General features: G+C 37.3%; 1 protein-coding gene across 2 annotated transcripts in view; it reads right to left on the bottom strand.

Annotated features, from left to right (window-relative positions):
• Window positions 1-3,357: 3,357 nt before the first annotated feature.
• The window catches only part of slc35f4 (solute carrier family 35 member F4), a 31,704-nt gene continuing 12,943 nt past the window's right edge, over window positions 3,358-22,118 (bottom strand). The window contains exons 1-7 of one of the 2 annotated variants that reach the window (XM_079632910.1): window positions 19,980-20,085; window positions 13,182-13,482; window positions 10,879-11,098; window positions 9,244-9,369; window positions 8,930-9,122; window positions 7,433-7,522; window positions 3,358-5,135 (exon numbers count right to left, since the gene is read on the bottom strand). In XM_079632910.1, coding sequence (XP_079489036.1) covers window positions 4,894-5,135; window positions 7,433-7,522; window positions 8,930-9,122; window positions 9,244-9,369; window positions 10,879-11,098; window positions 13,182-13,482; window positions 19,980-20,055 — 1,248 coding nt within the window. In that variant the 5' untranslated portion in view covers window positions 20,056-20,085 and the 3' untranslated portion in view covers window positions 3,358-4,893. Of the gene's footprint in view, window positions 5,136-7,432; window positions 7,523-8,929; window positions 9,123-9,243; window positions 9,370-10,878; window positions 11,099-13,181; window positions 13,483-19,979; window positions 20,086-22,118 lie in introns of those variants that run through there. The other variant, XM_079632909.1, reaches the window with a different exon arrangement.

Here is a 22,118-nt window from a genome sequence, read left to right as displayed (position 1 = left end):
ACCTAGCTGGCTTGCAATTACACAGCAATACTGTATAAGTTATGCCCATTCATAGTAAATTTTTGGTATTGATGTAAAATGTAATCTTAAATACAATAGTCAACATTTGAGGTGGATCAAAAAAGTTGAATCAAAGTTGTCCTAAGACAAGAACGGGTATTGTTCAAAATTCGTGAATACACCCTAAAAAATGCTGGGTTGTTTCAACCCAAATTTGGGTCAAATATGGACAAACCCAGCCGTTGGGTTCAATTTTTTATTTATAAATGTTAACCCGACAGTTGGGTTTGTCCATATTAGACCCAAATTTGGGTTAAAACAACCCAGCATTTTTTAGAGTGTAACTTTGATGAAATGTTTTGATCCACTTCAAATGTTGACTACTGTATATGTGAATGTGCACACAAAGTTCACTAAACATAAACTATGACCATAACACTATATACTTTTGGTCATATAGTGTATTTTTCCATGTAAATTGTAGGTATTATGAATTTTATTCATTTTTGAAGAAATAAGATTTGATAAAAAAGTGACAGCAACGTGTTTGTTACAAAATATATATATATATTTCAAAATTCAAATAAATGTTGTTATTTTGAACAATTTTTGATCTATTCAGTAGTACAAACATTTACAACTGTGATGATGTATCACCAAATCAGAATTTTAGAATTATAAAAAATATAAAATGTTAAGCAGTTATTTTAAATGTGAATTACATTTGTCTTTTTGATCCAATGAATTATGCTGGGTTGTTTTAACCCAATTTTGGGTCAAATATGGACAAAGATTGGGTTAAAACAACCAAGCATTTTTTAGAGTGTAGGAGGCTTCTTTAAAAATACATTTTAAATTTCTTACCAACCCCAAACTTTTGAATGGAAGTGTAGGTCATAAAGAAAACAGTAAATGATCCCGTTGGACTGTGTCAGCACATGGAGTGTTATCGGCACCTCCCAGGGTGAACTTTAATGTGGATTTAAAGACTTCCTCTGTTCTCTATATTCCTCCCCTCCTGTTACCCCTCTCTTCCTTTCTCTGCCTCATTTGATTTAATGGGTTTCTCCAGCGCTCTGAAGACGTCCCGCCTGCCCACTCAGCTCACATCTCGTTACATTTCCAAGAAAGCAAGGTCGTTATATGTATTCGCACAGATCCGCTGTCACAGGACAGTGAAGGTGTCCCAGGGTGTTTATAGCAGTGAGGAATGAGGTAATGATGAGTATTCCTCAGTCAATCAGCTTGTTTGTTTTCCCGTATGTATCATGGTCAGAGCTGTGGCACAGTGAGCAGTGGACGTTACATTCACACATGCTCAAAACTGTAGAGCGTTTATGCTCACGGGTGCAGGTTTAAATCTGCTGTCATTTAAAGGAACCATTCCTCCTCATATCTCCTGTCTTTCTTAGTTTTCTTGTACTAAGGCAAAAGCCCTAAACATCTGCTAAACTGATGTTTTGATTTACTCAGATTTGGAAACTTACAATCTTTCTGAATTAAACAGTAATGGTTTACAAAACTACTGACCATTGTCATGGGGGAAAAAAGTCTTATCTTGCTTGCAAATGAAGATGGAGTTCCAGAAGTCAAATAAGACTTTATTGAACAAAGCAAAAAAAGTTGCATGTCAGTCACCGCATCTGAATTTGTCTCTGGCCAGGGATATATTCTTATACATTTTTCTTATTTGCTGTTTGGCAATGACTATGCAACTTTTTTATTGTAAGATTCACCCCAACTCTTACTCCTCTCGTCTTTCTCTCTACTTGTGGGATCCTGCCAGTGGATAATCAGCCCTTTTCCAGAGGTAAGATTCCCAAATAATCTTTATTTTAACCTTTTCCCAGGACAATCAACCCTTTCAGAGGCAAGATGCCTCCAAGAGACATATGTATTGTTTGATGTGTTCTTTGGTCTTTCATAGCCATGTGTTGTTTGATGGAAATCCCCTGACTTTACAATCTCTGCTCAGTGCGCCACAAGACACATCTGACCTTTGTAATAATCATCTCTCACAGCTTCATAACACTGCTGCTACAATTGTTTATTTTATATTGATTAAAAATACTCTGACACCATTCATTAAGTCTAAAAGCAATGTACACTACCGTTCTGGGGTCGATAAAATGTTTTGAAAAGAAGTGTTCTGCTCACTGAGGCTGCATTTATATGATCAAAAGTACAGTACAAACAGTAAAACTGTGCAATATTTGTACAATTTAAAACAGTTTTCAACCTTAACGCAAAGCTGAATTTTCAGCATATTGGTCAAGTCTTCAGTGTCACATGATCATTCAGAAATTATTCTAATGCTGATTTGCTGCTCAATAAATATTTCCTATTATTATCAATGTTAAACACAGTTGTGCTGCTTGAATGCTTTGATGAACAGAAAAGAACAGCATTTAATAAAAACAGATCAATTTCATGCATCCTTGCTGAACAAAAGTATTAATTTAGTTTAAAATGTATTTTACTTTTGAACTGTGTATTTTTATTACAATTTCTATTGTCATTTTTTATTGCAATTCATTGCAAAATATTCAAATATATGTTGTTTGAAAGTATGGGGAGATTATGTAAATTACAATGCTTTCCAAATTCTGTCTCCATTCTAACAGCGACGTCTCTGATTGGTGGATCTCTTCAGGATTATGGGTAGTGTGGTTCTTTACCAGGAATTAATTTGGCTATTAAACACTTGCGTCTTCTGCCAAAATATATAAGATTACTTGACAAACTCAAATCTCTTGGAAATCTCCCGGTTTCACAGACAAGGCTTAAGCCGTTCTTAGACTAAAGTGCATGTTTGAGCTGTTTGAACTGAAAGCAACTTGCACTGACAAATCTTTAAATATATTAGTGTCGTTGTTTTGTCACAAGATGCACATCAGTAATGTTTTTCTAATGCACGTTTATAAAAGCTACTTAAATACTAAACTCAGGTCTGATCCTGGCTTAATCTAATCCCTGTCTGTGAAAACAGGCCTACAGTATGTGTTTCATGTTAGAATATTGAATCACTTTCTTGAATCAAAACCTTTTCACAATATTCTAATTTTGGGTTTTCATAAGCTGTAAGCCATAATCATCAAAATTATAACAAATAAAGGCTTGAAATATCTCACTTTGCATGTAATGAGTCTATTTAATATATTAGTTTCACCTTTTAAGTTGAATTACTGAAAAAAATGAACTTGCATGATATTCAAATTTTTCGAGTTTCACCTGTATGTGTCCATGTGTCCAAAATAATACCATGACAGGCAGTTTTCAAAGCAGATCTTTATTTTTGCATTTTATTATAAAAGGAAAAGAAAGGCTTATTCATTAAAGCATAATATTTTTCTCCTACGTATATTACACTACTACATACAATGCAAATAATCTTCATATTTCATATACATATATATCTGATCTCTGAATGCATTCATGTGTACAGTGAGCCGAACTGGCCCTGACAGAGTCTATATTCATAGAATACATTCCATGGGGAGGGCTAGCGGAGGGGTGCGGGGGTGCAGGGGCGGCGTGCAGCGGGAACACTAAGTCGGAAAGTCCATTTCTATGGAATGGATGCGTATCTTCCCATAGAAACGACAGGGAAGAGAATGCTATGTCCCTTTTGTAAAATAAAAAAATACTGTCAGTAAATATCCGTTTTAGCGGGACGCTTTTCTCTCTACTGTCATCTCTGTTAAAGAGCAGGACTGCATGTTCTTATCTTTCTGTTGTGGTTATTATTAAAGAAGATGCCTTCCTTCCTTCCTCTTCACTTTCTCTTTTGTCTTCTTTCCAAAACCTTGAAGGGTTAGTTCACCCAAAAATGAAAATGATCCCGTAATTTACTCACTCTCAAGCCATCCAAAGTGTATATGACTTTCTTCTTTCAGCCAAACACCATCAGTGCTACACAAAAAAAATATCCTGGCTCTACCAAGCTTATAATGGGAGTGCATGGAGGGGGGCAAGATTTTGAAACCCAAAAAAGCACATCCATCATAAAAGTAATCCATACGGCTCCATGGGGTTTTAAAAGACCTTCTGAAGCAAAGCAATGCGTTTTTGTGAGAAAAATATCCATATTTATAACTTTATAAACTATAATCACTGGCTTCCGGCAATGACCGTACGTGAGTGGAGTTCTGGCGGAGGCGTGACCTCTGACCCGACGCATGACGGAGGATGCAGGAGTAGTGTAAGCTCAGACGCCAGGGCTGAGGAACAAACTCAAGCTCCTCTGACATCTCTCTGTAAAAATTCTCTTTTCAGACTTTTTAGACGTGACCGATGTTTTGCTTTGCTCAATCCTCTGCGCTTCAGTGTTCTTCAATACGTCATGCGTCGGGTCAGAGGTCACTCTTCCGCCGGAATTCGACCTGTGTACGGCTGTTACTGGAAGCCAGTGATTATAGTTTATTAAGTTTTAATTTATGATGGATTGATTTGCTTTTTTGGACTTCAAAAGCTAAGGTACCATTCACTCCCATTATAAAGCTTGGAAGAGCCAGGATATTATTTAATATTTTTGAATCTCTTCTATTCCAGACAAGGGATCTCCGAGCTCAGTGATTCAGGTAGTCTGTTATATAATATATTTTATATCAATTTTTATTCTCAACTCATGCTATTTTAAATGCCTATGCATCTGTTGAAGTTATTCAGACTATTTTAATTACTTCTATAAAGCACTTTGAATTACAATTCTGGACGAAATGTGCTATATAAATAAACAAATAAGAAAGTCATATACTCCTAAATCATGGGCTAAGTTTAATTTGTGGGTGAACTAACCCTTTAAACACAATCAAACCGTTCTCTCTTTTTTCTCTAAGGCTGTCACGTGTTGGATCAATGCTGACGGCTGGCTACTCATTCACAGGTCAAAGGTCATGCCATGGGGATGGACACGGCGCCGTTGGCTCTGCTCCGGCTGCGCGTGTGGACGCTGGATTCGGTGAGCTCCTCGCCGTGCTCCTCCGTCTTCTTGTCGGCCAGGGTGGTGAGGAAGCGCAGGGTGACGGTGTCCCACTCCTCGGGGAGCAGCAGCAGGAGGAAGCCCAGGCAGATGATGCAGGTGGCGGCCAGACGCACCACGCTGAAGATCACCTCATGCTTCAGCACGTCGATGGCTGAACAGAGGAAGAAAAACAGCCAGGTTAAAAGTCATCTGCAAAAATCTACTCTTTGAATTCTTGTCAGTTTCATATGGTTTTGATCAACTTTTTACTAGCATTTAAATTGAATCTTAAATCTATTTTAAAGGGGTGGTATAATGCCCTTTTCACAAGATGTAAAATAAGTCTTCGATGTCCTCTGAGTGTGTATGTGAAGTTTTAGCTCAAAACACCCCACATATATTTTTATATAGCATGTTAAAACTGTCACTTTTTGAGGGCGGAGCTTCAACAGCTTGTGACCTTTCCTTTTTTTGAAAAGTTCAAAAACGTTTAGCTTTTTATGTTAAAACCGGAGTCAGACAATGATGGAGAGACTCAAGAAGAAGTGGCAACATGTAGAAAGCAACAGGACGTCTCTGAATGGTTAGTTGATGAATTTACGTTGCTGATGTGGAGATCTATCTTCTAGTCACTGATTAGCATATTCTGTCATGACAATATAAATCGGGGCGGGGTTTATGTAAATTTTTGGGTTAGTGATGTCACTAAACCGGGAGGAATGTCGTGTAGTCTCTACCAGCCGTTTGTTGTAGTCCTTAAAAAGCAATTTATTTAAAAGAAAATATCTTCCTTTGCTTTGAACTTTGAGCGTTGTAACTTTGAGCAGATGTTGTTTATACTCAAACGGCAACATTACACACTAACTAAAGTTAGAAAAGTGAAATCATAATCAACCACCCCTTTAAAATGATTAATTGTTTCGACTTTAGATTGGGTACAACAAAAGCAAATAATTAATAAATGATTTGTAAAGATGTATAAACAGTAGAAGTCTGCATACACACCACAAACAAAGAATGCAATACAAGATACAACACAAACAAACAATCAAGTAATAACATATTTTCTTTACAATTTGAATACATGTGAATGTACACCTTTAAAAAACGATTGTATCTATATTTATCGATTAACTGTTGTTAAATATCGCGTCTTTTGAGGTTTCGTGAGTGTATATGACATATGAGCTGACTTTGCTTTGTCATAACATGGTAAAACATTATTATTATTTTTTTACATTTATAGAAACTTATTGACCTCAACACAGTTCTCTCTATGATATATCTCTATGATATAATTTCCTATTTTATATCATTTTATATCACCTATTTACACTACATTTGATTAACAAAATGTTTTCAAATAAAATTTATGGAAATCCTACTGGCTTTTTATAATACAGTGTTTTGTTAGCAACTCCTATTAATTACTTAACTACATAGAGTGAGTTTCAACAATTAAAATGTGAACGTGTGCCCACACTGTCTAAACAGTGTGTGAGACTTAATGACTCTAGCAAAGTCCTCTCTGCCACGCAACCAATAAACTCCAGTGAAATAAAACTCATTGCCGTTAATAAAGAAATGATCAGCATTAGTTGCTGATATTTTAGGGCGAGTTCTCTTTAGATGAATAGTAATTGCCATCCAGTGCCAGTTTGCAATTTACAATTTGTGCTAATGAAGGCAAATATCATAGCCTCGGCTATGAAAATGTGAAATGGTTTAAAACAATAAAATGTATTTATACATTCTCATTCAAAATTTAGCACACAGTCAAACATGAATGTAGCATAAATAACAAATGAATCATACTATTTGTTGCAAGTGAATCATTCTGAACTAAAGCCACATGAGATTTAACACACTGACCTCGAAAGACTGTCTTTAAAGACAAGCACCATCTTAAAGCATTTACTGTCGCCATGACAACCTCACCACCCCTTTGTCACGGTGCAGTTGTTTGCTTCGAGTCAAGACAGTCAGTTATAATAGAGTTTCATATTTTGTTTTAGGGGAGGGTGAGAGAAATGCTCTGCTGTACGTTTCTCACAAAAACCTGTCATAAATACAGTACTGTGCAAAAGTCTTCGGCACATTAGTATTTTCACACACACACACACACACAAAAAAAGGGTTTTAAGACAGTTATTTAAGCATTTAGCTGTAGTGTGTCAGTGGGAAATATCAGTTTACATTTCATCATATAAAGCGATCGAAAATGCTCAATTCTTATGGATTAGTTTTACGATCTCTTTATTAACTTTTTGAAGCGTCAAAGTGGTAGTTGCGTAGCTGTCAATGGATCTTCATTTGTGTTCTGAAGATGAATGAAAGTCTTACTGAGAGTAACAACATAAGAGAGTGAGTAAATGATGAGAGAATTTTCATATCTGGATTCATATATACTGTATATATACGTGTGTGTGTGTGTGTGTGTGTGTGTGTGTGGTGTACAGACTCACGCACCTGCATTGCCTGGAACACTGAGTAACGTCCCGATGGATATGAGAATAGGATATGTGAGTACCACTCCTACATTGACCAGGATGTTAAATACTACAACAGGAAGAGTGAGAGAGAAATAAGAAACAGGAACTTTATGTACTGGTTTGTTTGGTCATATAGAATCTTTTATCATTCAGTCCTCTCCAAGTGGCTAAATACACAGAGAACATCACGTGATTTGAACGAGTGACAAAAGTTAATGGATATCATATTATCCTTAAACCACCCTAGAGCCACAGAGCTCCGGTTCAGCTCAAATATACAGTAAATATAAGTGGATCTGTTACTATCGAGCTTTACACATCTGATGCAGCACATATTGGATATCAAAGAAATGCTATTCTGAATTCTAACCTGATTTCTCTGGCTTACTACGCACTTAAAGCACTCTTGGAAGTGTGTACTTAAGGGTTGTATTTGATCTACTACAACACTACCTCACATCTGAACATGCAGTGATCAAGCGGTAAACCATCAGCAGGATTTAACGCCAGTAAATGTATACAAACTTGTATACAAACCTAAAAGTTGGCATGAAATGGAAGTTGCGATAGCCTTTTCTGCCTTATGTATATCCAGCCCGATCTCATCCCAAGGCGTCATATACTGACGCTTTGACAAATCGTCTACATCCAACGTACATGGCACCCTTTAGCGTCAATATGAGACGCAGATAGAACTGGGCCAGAAGGCGCCTCCTAGCGGTCTAACCCTAACACTACCCCAGACCTAAACCCAACCATAACTGTGCGTGTCATATTGACGCTAAAGGGTGCCATGTGCGTTGGATGTAGACGATTTGTCACAAGTGTCAGTATATGACGCCCTAGGATGAGAATGCGTTGGTATATCCCTACATATATCCGAGTTAAACAGCTTCTCGAAAAAGGTCCTGATTTTGTCCATCAGGAATTAATTGGATGGTTGTGGTTTTCTATTGGTGGATCTCATTTGATTGACAGGTTGTCCCGCCATCATGTTGTCAAAATGATCCCATTCACACGGATCCGCAAAAATGACTAAAAAGTCATTAATAACATCAAATAACATCTTATGCTGCCAGGCCAGTAGATGGCGATGTCACTTTGTAAAGAAACACTGTGCCTCTATAGACTAAACACGTAATATGCATGTGCATGATGTCACCGTTTTCACAAATTTGCGTTTTTATAGTTTACACAGAGACGATAATGGTATAGTTTTCAAAGACTTGCACTTTGAAACCCGTTTAAACGCCCAAAATGCATGAAACGTTTTCCATTTTTAGTTGAAAACTGTGTCGCGTAAACTAGCAAAAAAACCAAAAATATTTAATTTGATTATTGTAGATTACATATATATTGTACAATGGACAATGTATTATTGCAGGTTAAATGTTGCTAAGATAAGATTGGTCAGTGATGTTTTTTTTAGTTGGGGCTTAGTGAAGAATCAGTTATTTTCATAAATCCATGTTACCTAGCCAAAGGCTGGCCACGCCACAGAGGTAACCCCAGGGCAAAGACGAGAGGGAACCCCAGTGCTCCACTTTGGTGAAGTACAGGATAAGGGGAACACAGGAGATGAAGATGAGATTGAAAAAGCCCATCGTGGAGAAGAAATGAGCAGCCTCTCCCAAATTGGCACTGCCGAGGAACATCTTAAACAGCACCTGGGTGATACAAAGAGGTTTTGCAGTAAAAGCATATCAATACTAACGGAGTCTTAATGCTCGTCAAGGGTCTTCTGGGAATCAGTATTTTCAGCTGAGCAGGAAAACTATCTGGACTGACCTTGTAGAGAGCAGAAGTGGAGGCGGAGCCGACTGCCAAGGCCACACCCATAAAGGAATCCCCATGGAAACCATCAGCATACGCCATCATCACGATGCCTGTGATAGCCATAATGGCAGCCACAATCTAAAAGGAAAGATTACAAAGATATTATTTATCAATAAAGCCTTCAAAAAACAATTGAGGTTTATACTAAAATAAACGTCAGTGCACTCCAGGGTAAGATTTTGATTTGCACTTGTCTGCTTTCATATTTGAGTTGAATAGCTAATTCTCATTGACTCACCTTTTGTATCTGTTATCTGTTAAAAATCACTTCTCTATAATTGTCAAGCTCCACTTTCAGGAATCATTTAATATATCAACAGGTCAATAGTGCTTCTAATGCAACTCATTTCAGCTCACTCACTGAAACAATGGAGATTCATTCATAGATCCAAATTATTGTGAGTATATGTAAAGAGGATAATTTAAAATCAGCCAGTCACTGTCACAAAATAAACCCTGAGAGGGTGATCAGTCTCAATGTAAAGCACATGTGACCCACAAGGGTTTATTTTGTGATAAAGCCGATCCTGCTAATTAAATATCTACTCACCAAATAAAGTACATATCAGTTTCTGCCAATCTCATGTTAATCTTGAGTACCTACAGAGTAGTATTGCATCCTTGATATCTCTGAAGAGTCTTTAGTTTTATCAGATTTATAAAAGACAGATACGCTGTATCAAGTCTTTCCGAAGACAGCGGTGCTGACGGCTTCCATAACCCAAACTTGCACATTGATGGAAGTTGCCCTTGCTCTCGCTCTAGTTGATGTGTGTGTGCACGCACTCTTCCGGAAGAAGTGTCCATTCAAGCACTTACTTTATAACGTCATACTGGGCCATACTCGGAAAAAAACTTAAACGAATACGATACAAAGGAGTGTATTTGGCACAGAAATACTCCATACGTCCAACTTGTTTTTTGAAACTTTGGCCATGTTTAGCATGAGAATCCAACTCTTTAACAGTGTAAATAAGTCAGAATGCATGAAATAGCATTAGACATGCCCTTTAAAAGCGGTTAAGAAAAGAGCTGAGCTGAATTTGTGTCATCTAGCGGTTTAAAATAGAATAAAGTCAAATGCGCCTTTTACCCCAGAGGGCCTTAAGCCCCATTTCACCATATTTATTTATTGAAATAAGAATGAAAACCAAATGTCTATATTCAGGCAAATTTAAGGATTAAAAGGCAAGAATTTTGAGGTTGTCCCATTCAGTTCCTGAGATACAAATCAAAATGTAAACATTATAGCGCCCTCTATGGCCAATTCTCATACATGTTGGTATAGAAGTTCTTGTGGACACCCTCTACTTGTATACAAAATATCATGATGATTCGCCATTCCCATTGAAAAACTAGTCTGCTGAATTTAAATTGGCTTTTTGGAAGATTTTTTTTACTGATTTTGTGTGAATTTTGAAGCACCAAATACATTTCTTCCCAAATTTCAACTTCTTGATTGCTGAGGTAGAACGGTTGCTGAGGTAAAAATTGTGTTGATGCTTAGACCGCTAATTAGTAAATAGACATGAAATTCTGCAACTGACCTGCAACTAGCGGAGTAATAGTCAGGTTTTTTCCACCTACCCGCACACCCATGAAACGATCTTTGAGGACAATCCACGACAAGAGGAAGACGAAGGCCTTGTGGCAGCAGTAGAGCGCTGAGACGTCAGTGGCGGTCAGTTTTCTCAGTGCTAACAGGTACAGGTAGTTAGTCAGCGTCCACAAGATGGAGAAAGGCGCCGTTCTCTTCAGCAACACCCTTAGAGACATTCCATCCTCTCCAAACAACCGACTACATTCCCTACATCATGACATGAGAGGAAAATGTTTAGCTTACTTTGATAATCCTGCACATACCAACTTTAAATACTGTATGCAGAAGTACAAATGAACCGAACTCCACGTCTATGGCAATTAAGACTAATACATTACTAGCAAAAAAGGGTTAAAATACAAACATTATATTCTAAACCTAAAAACAACTGATTGCTTAGGCTAATAATTTGCTAAAAAAATGATTTGCAGAAATTAAAACGACTAAATTAAAAATAATAACAAGACTCAGAATTTGCTAAATGGAAATACTCGCGGGACATTCTAACATTTACAGACAAGGATATAACCATAAAATGCAAGTTACGTGCTGAAAACATTAAATATCACATGCATCTGTCAAAGCACGACAGGACAAGATGCGTTAAACGCTTATGCTTTTGTTTGAAGCACTTATAAATAACGTATTCTCATGTTTCAGAAAACTTGGATCATGTATGTACCAAACTCTGTGTCCTCCCCTATTTTCCATATGCCTTTTGTCCATAAAAATGTGTTATTCAGTATTCACTACTGTAAAGCGATGTGACTGGCTGATGGTTTTCTGGGAACAGCTCGCAGATGCGGCTAATCGATAATCAAATTCGTTGTTGATTATTTTCATTGACGATAATAATCGATTGTATCGATTAGTTGTTGCAGCCATACATTTTTGTATGAATCAAATCATACAATTCATACAAACAAGCTACCCACTTGTAAAATATTTACGTTTTCTCATGAGATCACGTTGGAATTGTTTTTAGTACAGAAGTTGTTACATGGAATTACAATCAAAAGGAGACTGAGATTTTCTAACATAACAAAAAAAAAAATCCAAAAACATCATAAACGTATCATTAAAGTGCTCCATATAACTTGTGGTCACACTTTAGTTTAGGGTCTAATTCTCACTATTAACTACGACTTTTGCTTAAATAAACTCCTAATTACTGCCAATTAATAGTAAGGAAGTTGTTAAGTTTAGGAATTGGGGACGATTAGGGATGTAGAATATGATCATGCAGAATAAAGCATTAATATGTGCTTTATAAGTACGTACTAATAAACAGCCGATATCCTAGGAATATGCATGCTAATAAACAACAAGTTAATAGTGAGAATTGGATCCTAAACTAAAGTGTTGCATTTGTTGCTGTATTACAAAACAGAAATTTCATTAATTATTAGCTGAAAATCTACTTCACTAAAAAATGCTGGGTTGTTTCAACCCAATTTTGGGTCAAATATGGACAAACCCAGCCGTTGGGTTAAATTTTTAAATTAAATTTTTAACCCAAGGTTTGGTTTTGTCCATATTTGACCCAAAATTGGGTTGAAACAACCCAGCATTTTTTAGAGTGCTGGGTTAGACAACCCAGTCTGGGTTAGACAAATCTCTACTTCTCTTATATTTGTGTCAATTGACACAAATATAAGAGAAGTAGAGATTTGTCTAAATTGTTTCTACTGAGTCTTGCTTTAGGGCATGGGGGATGGGCAACTCTGGTCCTGGAGTGTCATTGCCCTGCAGAGTTTATCTCCATCCCAAATCATACATGCCTAAAAGTTTAACCAAAAATTTCAGGAGTCCTAGAAAATTACAATCAGATGTGTTAAACTAAGCTAGAGCTAAACTGCTAGCCTGGTTGACACCAGACCCTTCTCAGTTGTAACTGAGAGTCTGGGGAAGGTTCATTCACAGCCCATTTCCAAAGGGGCGTCACCAACGGACGTCGCTCAAATGCCTCTGGGCGCAATTGGATAGACCTAAAACCAATCAGAGCGATCGGCATCGTGTAAAGCCCGCCTCAACGTTTGTGATTGGTGCCTCGATTTGGAAAAATTGGAAATGGGCTTGAATGGGCTTTTGGCCTGATGGACTTCCAGAGCAAATCTCAAATTTGCCAGAAGTTCGTCAGGGTTTTCCCAGGCTACTAAACTGCAGGACAGTGCAGAGTTTCCCATACCTGCCCTAGGGGAACTGTCTCTCTAACAGGTGTACAGTAAGTTGCCTGTCAGCTCCTATTGTACTTCCTACCCAAACGTGCTTTCATTCATTGAGACTTCACCTGAATTTCTGAATGGGCGTCTGTTTTTCTCTGGTAGTGGCCACGTGCCCAGAGTAGTAGAGCGGGAAGAAGAGAATGTTCCAGTTGGTGCTGAACCATGTGATGAAAAAGGGACAGGAGAAGGACTTGAACGTGAGCTGAACCACTTGTGTGGTGCCGACCCAGGACGAGGAGATGCACAGCACCACCAGTAAGCCCCCCAGCACCTTGAGCACTGTGTTGGCGCAGGTCTGATATGCGGTGGCTTCTCCACTGGTTTCACTGCCTGGAGTCTCTGCATGTGATTCTGAGCCCTCCTCTCCTGCAACACAGAGATCAGTATTGCACCATTACAGCACGCATTATACATCCTTGCCTCATTATATCCCTGGTAATAAATCTGGATTATGAAATCCCTTGTGTGTTATACTTCTTCTGCAGCTCCAACTGTGCTTAACATAGTCCATTCAAATGTTATTTTGTAGATAATTTCCCAGCTAACAGGGAGGGAACATTCCTACAAATGTTTTGTGAACGGTATTTAAATGTTAAGATTAAACGTTCTTAAAATAACATTTATAGAACGTTCTTAAAACATCAATATTTTATATGCGTTCTCATGATGTTGAGAGAAAACATTCTCAGAATAACATTCCTTATGATATTAATATTTGCTAAATGTTAACGTTAACGTTATTGGATTATTACAAATAAACATTCAAAGAATGTTATATTCTGAGAACGTAAAGTTAGGAGAACGTTGTACTAACAATATCATAACCTTTTAAATAACATTTTAACTAATTACAACTAGAACACTGGATATTATAACATTTTAGAAACATTGCAATTCACTGCTCCTAAAATGTTTTTAGAGCAAAGTGTTTTTTGCTAAGAATCAACTTAAAAAATTACACAGTGTAGCTTTAAGGTTATGTTTAGGGGTTGGTTCAGGGTTAGTACTTAGTTATTACTCAGTTATTTTAATAACTATAATAAGTACATATGTACATGGGAAACAGGACTGTAAAATAAAGCGCTATCATTAAATGTTTAGTGGGTGTGTCTCAAGTATGTACTTGGCTGGTGATAAGAAAGTATAGACTTGGAGCGTGATGTAAACCAGGGTTCGAGGACATAAGATCATAAAATTGTGCCTACATTCAACAAACCCCCTTGTTTGCATGCTAGCTAAATTCATTACCTTATGCATTATTATGAAAAGTTCAGTCGTAATTTTGTTACGTGGGATCTGCCCTTTGCAAAATGTGAGCTGTGCTTCATACATCGCTACACTATTAACAATAGACACTGGACCATTCTTTCCACAAAACTGTGCTAATGTGAACGCACCTTTACACATATAATAAGAAGTAGGCTACTAATGTTCTCATGCAAGTCTACATCATATTACAGTTGTTCACAATCACTAACAAAGATTTCTCAATACTTACAGTAGGTCATTTTCACACAATTCTCCTAACCAACTTTCAACTTGGCACAGCAGTACATTTTTAATTCAAATTGCAATAAAACTAGCAAAACATGTCTCAAATCAAGTCATTCTTCCACAACACCGGCAAAGGTTGTCAACCAACAAACACACTTTGTCACTCATAAAACATTGAGCTAAAAACACTAACAACAGGTCGCATTATACAATGTTTTCTTTTGTAAAAATGTCTTCACGAAACAAGAATAACACTCTCTGCTGCTTATATTTCACTGCAGTATATCTCACATGGTCCATTACTTACAGTACAAAATTATTCCTAAGGTTTCCCCCTTTATATAAATGGTAATGAAATTGAAAGACTAACACCTGTGTAGGTGTTCAGCTAAATCTAATCGTTTTGACAGTGTTTCATTTTTTTCCGATTTAGAATATATTTGTATATGGAATCCCTGCATAAATGTAGCAAATTTCTGGATTATTTTGTATTATGTTAGGTTTTGAACTTAAGTATAATGTGTGCAAATTGGCCTGTAGGTACACAGTTTTGGTGATGTTTGAGTGAGAATATAATTCATGTAATTTCAATTCGACAGATGTCATTGAATGCATTTTGTGCCAAAGCAATGATGAATTATCCACAGATTTGCTGACATTCACTGCTGTTGTGATCACTGTGAGAAGAGTTTTGAAAAAGTGGCTTAAGAAATGGTTAAAATAAATAAATATGTAAACACTTCTTTAGGTGTAAAACTTTACTTTAAACTGTAATTGCACACTTTTACAGTCTGAAAATCTCCCATTAGGCTTATAGAATATTCAGTATTCAAAATTTTCTTCATCTCTCCCTTGATCAACTATATGTTCGAGTTTACTTTGTTTCTAACTATGCTTTGCCAAAAAACTGAAAACTATTCCTTTGTTACTCTGCAAACACTGGTATTTATGGCAAGAAATGCAAATATACTTAAAAGTTTGTTGTTCAAAATCATCAAAATCGTAAAAAATTCAAAAATTAAAATAAAAAATTCAAATAAAAAAATTAAAAATTAAAAATCATCTCTCTAATTCTGAATTGTGATTGGACTTTTCTTCATCTTTCCCTTGATCAACTATATGTTCGAGTTTACTTTGTTTCTAACTATTCTTTGCCAAAAACCTGAAAACTATTCCTTTGTTACTCTGCAAACACTGGTATTTACGGCAGGAAATGCAAATATACTTAAAAGTTTGTTGTACTTTCTTCTTCTTTCTGTTCTTACCTGCAGTATAGCGAGATCTGTTCCTGTCTTTTACTTGGTCAAATTTTGGAACACAGTACAGGCTATTTTTAGCCAGGGTTAGGAAATGCTAATTATGTGCTTTGTTGATGTGATTTATTCATGAGAAATTCACCAACACTTCCTCGTGCAGCTGCCCCTGATGTTTCTCTGTGGTTCGTATACGGATGTATTGATCAGGAGCTGTCAGTGTCGGTTACCTGCAGGTGAAGCACTAATGCTGGACAGCGTTTTAAAATCTGCCTACGCCGCACAGTCAAGCTCTGTCAAAAATAGCTTCACAGGGTCATGGAGAAGCACAGAGACAATTCACATATAGTGGGATATACATAGAAACTCGACACCGCAGGGCGCCCACAAAAACATCGGCCAATCAGAAAACATCCTGTCTGTCATCAGTCATGACCTCCTTCATAGAAGCTGTACTGACAACATTACACCTCATGCTGAAGGGTTTTTGTCAGTAAACAGACAGATACCATTTTGCAAACGTTAATGTTGTGTACCGTTACACCCCTAATAGATAGATAGATGGATGGATGGATGGATGGATAGATAGAGAGAGAGCAGTGGTGAATGGGAGGTGATGGGAGATTGAATAGAGGGGAAGAGCGCTAGTATCACACAGCCAAGATCTGCTGTAGACTCAAGAGTGATCAATTTACACCAGACCAGGAATAAAAGATGACATGCGCTGGCCCATGGTCACTAGCTTGCAGTGTGCCGGGTCAGCAAGAATGTCTACACACACACACACACAAAGCCACTTTGTTGTTGTGATCGCGCTATCAAGCCATGGATCTCACCCTGATTGAAATGCAGGGGGAAAGCATTTATTACTGATCTTTCGTAAGTGTTAGATTAATGTGTTTATACATAACATGTTCAAAAATAAATCAAAAATGGCGTTCATAGATACAATGACTTGAGAACTGCGACATTAGTCCACCAAATCACGGTCATGTGGCGCAACATCCAGAGGCATGCAAAAAAAAAGAGAGAACTAAACAGGAAATGCCATCATGACCCTCATGATTGTGTGCTCTGTGGCCCTGTCCCAAATGGCACACTTCATATGCACTTACAGTCCTGTGGACTTACAATGGCTGCCGCGTGTCCATTAAGTCTAGAGACCGTAGGGCCATTTATCATTTTAGGTTTCAGAAGGGTGCTCGTGATAGGGCATATAAGTCTCTTAAAATATCAGATAATTTGATCTTTTATGAGCAAGGTTAGTTCAGCCTATCAAAATGTCATGTGATGTGACTCCCTAAAATGTAATGACATTCTTTGAATAACATTTCATGAAATTTGCACCAAAAAAAAAAGATTTTTTTTTCACATTTTTTTTCCAGTTTTATAATACATACAATATAAAGACTATATAAAGATTAATATACATAAAGATTTAACATTTTTTGAACATTAGTTAAAATGTGTGTTCTAACTGATGGGATAAAGTACTTGGATGTGGTTGTTCTGTTGGCTTTTGAAAAGCGAAGTATTTAGGGATCGACAGCACTAGCTCAAGTCCTTGGATACTTCCATGAACAGTAAACAAGACACTGACCCCATTTTGCATTATAGATTCTCATATGCCTCAACCTTCCAGACACTAAGGTATGTAAATTCAACAATGTTTAAAAAGCCTATGAAATCCTGCAACATTCTGTTCAGGGAGACGCCACAAAACTGCATTAATATATTAGAAAGATGTACTTCTTTCTAAGAGCACCTTTGTCCTGTCTGATGTTGAGCGACTCCAGATGTTTTCTGACATAGTTGCATCTAAACTCAACTCAAATTATGCCATTTTTAAAGAGAAAAAACCCATACCTGACAACTTTTCTAGACATGTTTGGGCTGAAAAAGGGCTCCCACAGTGTGCACCCACACTGACAGACTTTTTATATCCTGCGGATACTGGATAGCTTAACAACCTGCAGAAACCAACAATACAGGGAAGCGCAGGTCCAAGATGCGGAGGCACAGAAATGTCACATCAATGGTAAATCCCTGGTTTACCGCCCCTACATATTTACACAGCGCTGCACAAAATGCTATTGTTATTTTACAGATTCAAAAGCATAATTTTACGACAAGGCATTTGGTGGAGGGATCGCAAATATACACTGACTTATCATTGACTTATGATGTTTAGCTGTTGACATATCTCAAGCAGTGACTCTAAAAGTATTTTTTTTTTAAATATTACTTTATTAGTTCATACTTTTAAAAGGAACTGGAATCGTTTACACCCAAAACATTTCAATTTTGACTAGATTTTTTTACCCTCATGTCAGTACAAAAAATGAACCACAATAAAAAGGCAGAGTTTACCCAAAAAGGAAAATTCTGTCATTAATTACTCACCCTTATGTAGTTTTTAAACAAGATCGTAAAATGAATCCATATGATTCATGGTTTAGTCCAAACTTTTCTGAAGAGACTCAATCGCTATATGACGAACAGATTGAATTTATGCTTCTATTCACATATAAACATTGAGAATGAACCTCATTGGTTCTCGCACGTCAAGCAAACATGCTTGAGCTTCTGTTCACCACAACTGATGTGCGAGTTAATGTTTATATCTATATGTGAATAAAAGCCTAAATTAAATCTTTTCATCATGTCCATGGAGGGACAGAAAGTTCTCATATTTCATCCAGAAAGATCTTCATTTGTGTTCTGAACATGAAAATAAGTCTTACGGGTTTGGAACGACATGAGGGTGAGCAATAAATGACAGAATTTTCATTTTTGGGTGAATATCCCTTTAAATCTGAGCCTGTAGAAGTAGTAAGATTAGTCAGAAGCTTTCATTTATAGGCATTTATTGAAATTAATAAAAATCAATTAGCAATGAGCTTGTCTGAGACCAATCCAGTATGTACCAAAATTTTAATACAAAAATCTTTAAAACATCAGTTATTATTGTAAATTGAGCTACCACTTCAGATTTTAACGGCACAACCAGGAAGTTTTAAAAACTGCAACCCACAATGCAACTGTGCTGCATGCTATATGTGGCCACAACCACAGTCAACACCAAAACACAACTGAAAAGTCATTAGACATCCTAATGGACTCTAGTGTGGTAAATCCACATCTTTATAACAGTATCCCGGAGGATTGGACTGTTTATTTAACGCTTAACCAAACACAAGCACACAGGCAAGAAACAGCATGCATGATTCACACAATCTTAAACTCAAACACATTTTCAATGAAACACAGACATTTACAGAAATTCTGTACAGCATAAACGTATTAACAATGAAAACAAACACTGAAAGTGAATCACTGCTGGCTAATGCCTCCTGTGTGTCCCTTAATGTATTTATGAAGAGATAACACTAAATGCAACATGAACTAACATGAACAATTGTATTTTTATTAAATAACATTGACAAAGATTATAAAATGTTGTAAAAAAAAAAAAACCTGTGTTAAAGTTGGTTAATGCATTAACTAATGTTAATAAATGAGACCTTATTGTAAAGTGTTACTCTGAAAACCCCACAGCACCGTGAAACCTGTATCATGCTTAAATAGACAAACCGTACATCATTAAATAAAAGGTAATTTAATACTGAAAATGTGATATAAACTGCTGAGGTGGCTCCTTTTCTGCTTAGTTGCAAACACACAAAGCTCTGAAACCAAACACACACACACACACACACACACACACACACACACACACACACACAGAAACACACACTCGACACATTTCACACCATGCTAACTTGCGATTTTGTACATTTTTCTATTTTTTCCCTTTCTTACGTACACAATCTTTCCTTACTCAAACACACACTACTTTAGCTATCTAAATGAGAATACACATAGACTTAATTATAAATAATTATAATTACTAGCTTAAACCATCACCCAAACTCTAACGCTAGTCCTAAACTAAAACTACAAAAAAAAAAAAGGTTTAAAATAAAAACAAAACATTTTTGAACATTTTCTACCTTTAAGGATGTCCCTGAACATCTCCCAAGGAATGATTTCTCAGATTTAGCTCATTTCTGGGGACGATTTAGTATTCAGAAACACACAAACATTGCGTTTTACCTTCAGAGATGGGGCAGGTGAGCACCTGGGCGCTATAGGAGCTGAGAGGGGCCACTCGGGCCGAGTGTTTCTTCATCCTCTCCTCCTTCCTGAGCTTTTGGAGATGTGTGTAGTGAGTGTGTGTGTTCGTGTGAGCGGCACGGCTCAACTCCTCCGACAAACCCACTTCATCCCCACGCGCATCTCTCCTGTCACTCCCACAGTCTCTTTCTTGTTCCTCTTGATATCTTTTACTTTGCTTGCTCTCCTGCTGTTACTTTGCTCTCTCTGCTAACTGAACTTCTCTTTCTCTCTGGCTCTCACACACTCTCAACGTGACACATAAAATCGCACAGTTTTGCTCTAGTGTAGATGCTGCAGTGTCATGCTGCTATCCTGCGTCTCCTAGGGAGACTGGGCTTCAAGTGTGTGTGGAATGCAATCATCCCCTTCATATCTCTCTCTCTCTCTCTCTCTCTCTCTCTCTCTCTCTCTCTCTCTCTCTCTCTCTCTCTCTCTCTCTCTGTCCCCGCCTCTTCTCCAGCTCAGAGTATCCTTTCCTCTGTTTGGAAGGTAACCAAGCAGCTCGGGCTAATTATGCAGCATTGGCCCCTCTCCCCTTTTTCTCTTTCAACCCTTCGTTCTTTCTGCTTTTACAATCTGCAATTTTTTTCCAGTCAGTTCTATATTTACAGCATCCAGCGGCTTGATAAAGGCAGTATGATGAAGATGAGTGATTTAGTAGAGTAAAAAAGTAGCTTTTGTCTTTTTCTTGCTCTCTCTCCTTGCCCAATCACGCTCTTTCCTTTCTTCATCAGCACTTGTGCTCCACTTGAAGGCCCTTCACCGCTCGCTTTAGCAGAGGTCTTGTCTTGCTGTCTCAGTCTCTGTAGCGTTATGCTAATAAAACCGAGTACAGAGCCTTGTGGGACTCCATAAAAAAGTCTTGTCTCTGAAAATTCTGTGCGTTCCTGCCTGGATGGATCCGATCTGTCCTATTAATCACACAAAATGACAGGAAGTGGGAGTCTGGGATCAATGCTGTACATTTTAGATTTTGGGTTAGCTTGTGAAACACACAAAAAAAGATTTTGGAAGATTATTTTCCATATTATGCATGGATACACTGACCTACTACTCCAACTTTCTTTTTCTGTGGAATACAAAAGGAGAAATGTTGCAGAATGTCAGAGCTGCTCTTTTACATTCAACAAAAGCAGCGACCAGGGTTATGAGAACTAAACTGAAAGCTAAAAACATTTTTTTCTGATAAAAATAAAAACTAGCATAGTTTTAGTTAGCATAGTAAGATTTGAGAGTTTGCCTGTTTTCACACAAAGATGACTTTTAGGTGTGAAAATTCTGTGATAAACATTTAGATTAGAATTAAATGGCTGATAATGCATCTTCTCAAACAGACATGATAATTTGCATGTGTCAGTGTGATGGATTGCTCTAATCTCTTATCCATTGCACAGCAAAACATGCTGGCCAACCAATAAGATTTTCCATTTGAAAACATGTAAATACTGTTTGAATTCCTTTATTCTCTTGTGACAAGTGGGTATCAGAAACTAAAATTTGTGCAGAGATTTGTGTACCATGGTGTAAGCGCCACCTACTGTCAAAGAGTGAATTATCATCATCGGACAAATCGGACCGAATTTCCATGCCACATTCATGTTGGCTTTGTGGTCACAATATTTTTTGCTTTATGGAAAAGAGCAGCTTAAACATTCAACAAAGTATCTCCTTTTGTGTTCCATTAAAAAAAAAAGGTTTAAAAATGTTATAATGGTGAGTAAATGATTTTTTTTTTGTGAACAATCCCATAAAGTTTCATTCTGTGAGCTGTGCTGTGCTGAGATTTTATCGGACTAAAGGGAGTCTTCAAATCACAGAGCGATTTGAGTATCGAGTAGACCTTTAGCAGGCCTGCCTGGTCGGAGTCCATTACACGCTGCCCCTGTCTGCGGTTTTTATAGCCTTGCATTTAATATGTCTCAATGATGCTTGTTCCAGTGGCCCCAGCTATTCACTCGATTAGCGATACACCCACACACACATATATCTGCTTCTTCCATTGTCACACAACCTTACATACAGTATACACACACAAAAAGCTTTCTGTCTCTCATTCATTCATTCATTCATTCATCT

This window comes from Phoxinus phoxinus, assembly GCF_949152265.1.
Source record: "Phoxinus phoxinus genome assembly, chromosome: 13".
Taxonomy (NCBI): domain Eukaryota; kingdom Metazoa; phylum Chordata; class Actinopteri; order Cypriniformes; family Leuciscidae; genus Phoxinus; species Phoxinus phoxinus.
Note: the sequence above shows the minus strand (reverse complement) of the source record. Positions and strands in the feature narration are given on the sequence as shown.